At 39.7% G+C, this 6,395-nt stretch overlaps 2 protein-coding genes across 3 annotated transcripts; both read right to left on the reverse strand.

The window, feature by feature from the left end:
- Window positions 1-568: 568 nt before the first annotated feature.
- LOC122311331 (cyclic pyranopterin monophosphate synthase, mitochondrial) lies at window positions 569-2,056 on the reverse strand. Its single transcript, XM_043125868.1, has 2 exons — window positions 1,925-2,056; window positions 569-1,372 (listed from the first exon to the last, which is right to left on the reverse strand). Exons 1-2 carry the CDS (start codon window positions 2,024-2,026, stop codon window positions 782-784), a joined length of 693 nt encoding a protein of 230 aa, XP_042981802.1. The 5' UTR covers window positions 2,027-2,056; the 3' UTR covers window positions 569-781.
- Window positions 1,928-5,280, reverse strand: LOC122311318 (cytochrome P450 703A2). Of its 2 annotated transcripts, XM_043125856.1 has the most exons (3): window positions 4,252-5,280; window positions 2,982-3,624; window positions 1,928-2,056 (listed from the first exon to the last, which is right to left on the reverse strand). In XM_043125856.1, exons 1-2 carry the CDS (start codon window positions 5,185-5,187, stop codon window positions 2,983-2,985), a joined length of 1,578 nt encoding a protein of 525 aa, XP_042981790.1. In that variant the 5' UTR covers window positions 5,188-5,280; the 3' UTR covers window positions 1,928-2,056; window position 2,982. The 2 variants fall into 2 exon arrangements, with proteins under 2 accessions (XP_042981790.1, XP_042981782.1); XM_043125848.1 differs by lacking the exon at window positions 1,928-2,056 and having other exon boundaries at window positions 2,873-3,624.
- Window positions 5,281-6,395: the final 1,115 nt, after the last annotated feature.

The raw sequence follows: 6,395 nt of genomic DNA on the forward strand, positions 1-6,395 counted from the left end.
TGGCACAAATTTATTGGTGGGTTGTTGTTTGAGGAATAACAGACTGACTGATGGGAAGTTTTTATCTTTTTCTTTTTAATTGACTCCTCCTTTCCTTAATTGCTGAAACATTCTTGATCATCAGTTTTAGACATTGTTTTATTTCTTAATATGAAAAGGCAAAGCATCCAACAGTTGTATAATCAGAGAAGTTCTTTCTATGACCATCCATGCCACAAAAGATACTTTAGCTGAATTGTTCTTGTTAGAGAAGTCAAGAACACCAACTCTTTGATGTAGAGCTCATCCCCTTAAGTAAAGATTGTGTACTGAGTTCGCTCCCTAAAATCCAGCCATTATCTGAGATGAAAGAAGAAGTGTCCGATGATTAAGATGCCCTAAATATAATAAATAAACAAACAAAAATAGAAAGAAATGCAAAAAAAATCTTAGCTGAAAGACGAAGGGATGATATATGTAATTTCAATCACGACGTGACCTTGGTGTAAAATGAACAAATATGGGTTGAGGACTAATCCTCCATACCCAAAACTCAATAGATTTCTAGCTACCACAGCTTGGCATAAGGTGCTCAGAAGATGCAAGCTACTTCGAATTTCTGTACAATTTAGGTAATATGGTTCATTTGTAATAACTCAATTTGGAAAGAACATAAACTTGAAATTCTAAAAAACAAAAGGGTGCTGAACATTCATTTTAATTGGACAAGTAAATATCCACTAAAACTAATACCCAAAACATTCGGTAGCATTTTTCACTATGGCCTTCCTTAAAGACAATATTACTTCTCCCTGGACCAGTCCCCACTCTTCCCACCAGTTTTGCACTCAAGACGCACATCTGTAATCTGGATATCCTTCGAGGCAGCCTTGCACATATCATAAACTGTTAGACCAGCAATGGTCACTGCCGTCATTGCTTCCATTTCAACCCCGGTTTTCCCTGTACATGCAGCTTCCCCTTCTATATCAACACTAAAATGCTTGGCGTTCAGCATCAGATCGACACGAACATGAGTTAAGTATATGTTGTGGCAAAGTGGGATGAGACAGCTTGTTTTCTTTGCTCCACCAATTCCTGCAATTTTTGCCACAGTAAGGACATCTCCCTTGGCAATCTGGTTAGCCGCAACCAAATCAAACACCTTCTTGCCAAGAATTACTTTACAACTGGCAATCGCAGTTCTCTTACTACTTTCTTTGCGAGAAACATCAACCATTTGGGCTTCACCCGTACTGCTAATGTGGGTCAGGCCAGGTGTGCTGTCAACTACCTTTTGAGAAACGAACTGGGGTTCTTGAGCCATATATTGATTACTGTTAGAACTGGCATGACCAATTGGAGGAGGCTCACCAAACACGGATTCCATTTCCTGAAACCAGGAAGTATACAATAACATTTCATGAGAGATTTTCATATGGGTATTGAGGGATTTTTTATGGGGATGTTGCAGCAGTTGTCATATTTCTTGGAAGACTAGACTCACATTCTCAAATGCCATCATCGGTCTAATAACCATGCACTATAAACGTTTTTTTGATAGGTAAGTTTTAATTTCTAAGTTTGATAGATAATTTTTTAATTGGAACACCTGACAGAATATAATGATTTCTAGCAATGGGAATATATGTTTGACGCTTACAATTAATCTAAATAGTTTTGTTTAATACTTCATATTGTCTCAAGCTCCGATCATGCATTATTCTATTCTCCCGATTATCGAGTGCCAAGTTTACTACACTGCTTTACAATACCACGACTAACCTGAATCAATGGGAGTTTGCCATAATTCTATGATCTGGCAAAATGCCATGCGATTACCATGTAGAATGAACGGTATGGATAAGTTTCACGGAGTGGTTTCCACTCCTACAGAACAGTGGAATCAGAATAATTCAGCTTTTCTAGAGCAAGAAAAGCTTACCTTATTTAGCTCAGAAATGGCACTAGCAAGATCATGGTTATTGCCACCGCTTAAGAAACTTCTTGAGTGAGGGAGCGCCACTGCAAGTCTCCTGAGGAACATGATTCACAGATCTCAAATTTTGTCCTACAGCTGCAAGAGAACTCGAAAAGTATTTATGAATGTCAGCTTGCTCAGCAAGTGTAACTGTGTAAGAAAGAACATTACTGGGTCATTCTGTAAGCACTTTCACAAATTTGGGGCAAAATTTAGCTATAACATTGCCATATTAGAACAAAATAATCACTTCATAACAAGGGTAAACAAGAACGTCGGGTATCAGATGCTTCTAATACAGGTATGTAGCTTGGTTGAAGCAAGTTTCTCATTTATTTCCCTTCAAGAAACAATTCAAAAACACATCAGAGTTTCACTTTCTTTTTTCCTCAACTTTATCGACAGCCAAATATAGAATTACACCTTCAAAAATTGAAATTCAGTCGAAAATTTCAAAAAGAGTAGGAGGGGGGGAGAAGAAGCACAGTACTAATATAAAACGAGCTCTAAGAGGCATTTCCGCAAGCATGTTGGGGGCGGTACATTGGAAAAAGCATATTCGTGAAATCACATAAATGAAATGAATGGGCTCCGAATGCTGGTAGAGGAATAAGGATTGAAAGTTTAGTGGTCATGCAAACCTTTGACGGGGGAAGATTGTACTCTCCGGGTTTGAAGTATGAAGATTGACGTGGAGACAGTGAGTTTGAGAGAGACAGAGGAGCGGACGAACTTTTTGGGCTTTTAAAAAGCCGAGTGTCCTTGCCCATCCGCAAGAAAACTCTGGGCTGGGCTTAAACGTTTTGGGTCATTACGAGCTTCGAAATGGTTAAAAATTTATAACAGAGCACGAGCAACTTCCTCTGTTACAGCAGTCTCAAAAGATATGAATTTGCCATGGGTGAGGAGAGCTTTTAATCTCAAATCTATAACTTTATTTCTTCTTGTTGATGAACATAAGCCAGCCAGCATTAATTGGAAAATACAGAAAAATCAGACATTTTAATGGCTTTTTAATTACATCATTGCAGATACATATGTCTTGCTAAGCGTGGCTTTGCAATGGCCTCCAAAGCCTCAACCTTTGGCATTGTCATCCCATAAACTTCTCTTGTATCTATATCTTCATGCTTCAATCCCTCTGGTGGGCTCCAATCAAAGCAGTGAAAGAGCCGAGCCAATGCCATCAAAACCAGCGTCACCCCAAGAGGCGCGCCGGGGCACTTCCTCTTCCCAGCACTGAATGGTAAAATCTTGAAATCGGCTCCATGACTAATCTCCACTCGGCTCCCATCAACCACCCAATGCCTCTCAGGCCGAAACTCCTCTACATTATCCCAAACCTTGGTGTTTCTACCCAGCCCATGAGTGTTGATGAAGACACGTGTCTTGGCCGGGATGTAATAACCGTTGATGGTGGTGGCGCCTAGCGATTCGTGGGGGATAAGAAAGGGTCCAGCCGGATGCATCCGAAAGGTTTCGCGTACGACGCAACGTAAATAGTTGAGGTGGGCCAGATCAGATTCCGAGACCATTCGATTGGGGCCTACCACAGAGTCAAGCTCTTCTTGGATCTTTCGAAGTACACGTGGATGCTTGATCACCTCAGCCATCGCCCATTCGTTGGTCACAGCCGACGTGTCTGTGGCAGCGGCTATCATGTCCTAAAGTACCAAAAACCGATTATATCATATACACAAATATAAATATAAAATAAAAAAAATAATATTTACATCTGTAATTGTATAAGTATCGCATAATTATTATTTTTTAAATATAAATAAATACATGATCTATATGAAAAGAAAATTAATCTTTAATAATAGATTTTAATTTTTTTCAAAATGACTGCACGGTATTTACACATTTCATGATTGTATGTAGTAATACTCTAAAATAAATGATGGTAATTGTTTTATGCAATTCCCATAAAACTCATCAAATGCCAATATTAAGACTCCATCTATACTTCTTTTTGCTCCTTTTATAATGGAATAGTATACTAAGCAATCATTTTGTCAAGTGATATATAACATTTGGTGGATATTTCTTTGTTGCAAACACATGAATCTTTATTGCTTGTAAAATATATTTTTTGCTATATAGAAAAATTATAAAAATACACTTCTAGAGCATTCTTATTGTTCATTATTTACAGGCCCAGTGTTAGACCTAAACTTCTAAAGCATTAAGGATATGTAGGATCCCAAAAGAATGCCATAAAAATGAAGAAAGGAAAATAAATAAAAATGAGCACTGAAATGAACGATACTTTAAGAAAGCAGTATAACCTGGATTAGTGCTTTAATTTCTTTGTCATCCATATGCTCTTTTCCATCTTCTCCAGGCAAAGATAGGAGGACATCAACAAAATCCAATTCATCATTACCGTCATCACCCTGATCTCTTTTGATTCTCTTTCTCTCCCTTGCTCTCCTATGTTCTTCAATAATTTTCTTGTGAAAATCATCCACTCTCTTCTCCACTTCCCTCATCTTCTTCTCACACCCATAAGGGTCCATCCACCTCCAAAATGGCAGATAATCACCCAAATAAATCAACCCCAATAGCCAAAACAACTCATGGGTAATATGCATGAACTCCATGGCCTCTTGTGGCCCTGCAGATTCAGACCCATAATACTGCTTCCCCAGCAACATCCTAGTCACGTTGTTCATCGAGAACGCACCCAAAACCTCCCTCAAGTTCACTGCCTTCCCGGTCTGAGCCCTCTCCCAGACGTCCCGCACGAGGTGCTGAGCTTCCTCGGCGCGGTGTCTCGCAAAGGACTCGAGCCGCTTTGTGGTCAGCAGGTGCTCCATGCATATCCGCCTCATTCGCTTCCAGTTCGGCCCCAGCGGGGCCAGGGCCACATCGCCACAGCCGTAGGCCAGGTGAATGGCAGCAAGAGTGCGTGGCCTGGAGGCAAAGACATCATCTTGACGGACTAGAATCTCGCGTATGATGTCTGGGTCGTTGGTGGTGATGGCGTGCACGCTGCCGAGGCGGAGGTAGACGAGCGGGCCGTATTGCTCGCACAGAGAGGCGAGGTCTCTGTGGGGGAGTTTGCTCAGCTGCAGGAGGTTGCCAAATACAGGCCATTTTGGTGGGCCGGGAGGGAGCTGCACTTCGGTTTTGTGTGGGGACTTGCTGTTGAGCCATTTGTACGTGATCTTGGAGATCAGAGCTAAACAAAGAAGGGTTGAAACAAATGTGGCTAAATCCATTAAATATTTGCCAATTTCTTTGACCTGAAAGATCTTTTTGTTAAGTATATGTTTTGCCAATAATAAAGCCCATTTGGGACCAGACTTCGGCTCATGGAAGGTTTTAAGTTTTTTCAAAGCATTAAATACGTGCTTGTTGGAGTACAAAGAATGGTTTGTTATTGATCATAATCTTTGCGTGCATGTTCAGGAAATTGTACGTATGGTGTGATATGTCTTCTTTAGAATGTTGGGAACGATTAGAGTAATGTTATAAACTACACTATATCCTACTATATAAAATATGACACTTTTATCATTAATAAATCATCTTTTATTCTTTTAAAGAATAAATTTAAAGAAGATGGACATTGCCATCTCGTCATAGTAGAATGAGGGCGTGATTTGTAGAATTTTTCTAATGGTTAATTTATTTCAATATTGGGTGCTTTGCTTAATATGTTGGAGAGCGACTTTTATTCCTTTGTTGCGGGTTTGGTGAGGCACGCTCTTGGTGTCTATAGTCATATCCTACTTGAAATGGTATTTGCATTGGAAAATGTCAGTTTTTCACCTTAAATTTTATTATTTTTAGCCACGCTTGTTAATATAGCATCTTTATATGACTGATATGTCAACTATTTAAATTTCAGCCATTTAAAACGTACCATATAGCAAGCATGATTAAAGATAATAAGATTTAGGATGAAGAGTAATCGTACTCACTTATTGTTACGTGCAAATGAGAGGAAACCCTAATCCTTAGGGTTATGTCCCAAGGGGGGGTCAAGCCTTGGGCCCTACGTATTGGGCCTTTTTATTTCGATTATGTTGTTTTCTTATGGGTCTATTTTAATTGGGTTTGGTTATGTTGAATGGGTCTTGTCCTAGCACTTGGTGATTGGCCCACTTCAAGTAGTTGAGTTAGTGGGTCAGTTAATTGTAATGGGTAATTATGTTGAGTTAGTTGGTCATTTGTTGACCCAGTCAGTTTGTATTTCCTATAAATATTCCTATGTATTATTAATGAAGTATTCAGATTTCCATTCACTTAGAGATTACAAAGTGGGGGACTAGACCCCTTGAAGGGCCTACAAGAATTACAGAGTGACTAGTGGTAGCCATAACAGTGGTTTCATAACTGCGTTCTTGCACCATGGCTTAAGGCACACACCACGCTCAATTGGCAGAGGCTGTTTCCATGTTTAAAGGAGAGACCGTGCACTTGC

Source organism: Carya illinoinensis, chromosome 1, assembly GCF_018687715.1.
Source record: "Carya illinoinensis cultivar Pawnee chromosome 1, C.illinoinensisPawnee_v1, whole genome shotgun sequence".
Taxonomy (NCBI): Eukaryota; Viridiplantae; Streptophyta; class Magnoliopsida; order Fagales; family Juglandaceae; genus Carya; species Carya illinoinensis.

Coding starts and splice junctions, on each gene's coding strand:
- LOC122311331 (XM_043125868.1), bottom strand. CDS start 2,026: ATGTTCCTCAGGAGACTTGCAGTGGCGCTCCCTCACTCAAGAAGTTTC. Junction 1,373..1,924: donor CCATTTCTGAGCTAAATAAG/GTAAGCTTTTCT, acceptor TCCTGGTTTCAG/GAAATGGAATCCGTGTTTGG.
- LOC122311318 (XM_043125856.1), bottom strand. CDS start 5,187: ATGGATTTAGCCACATTTGTTTCAACCCTTCTTTGTTTAGCTCTGATC. Junction 3,625..4,251: donor AAATTAAAGCACTAATCCAG/GTTATACTGCTT, acceptor TTGGTACTTTAG/GACATGATAGCCGCTGCCAC.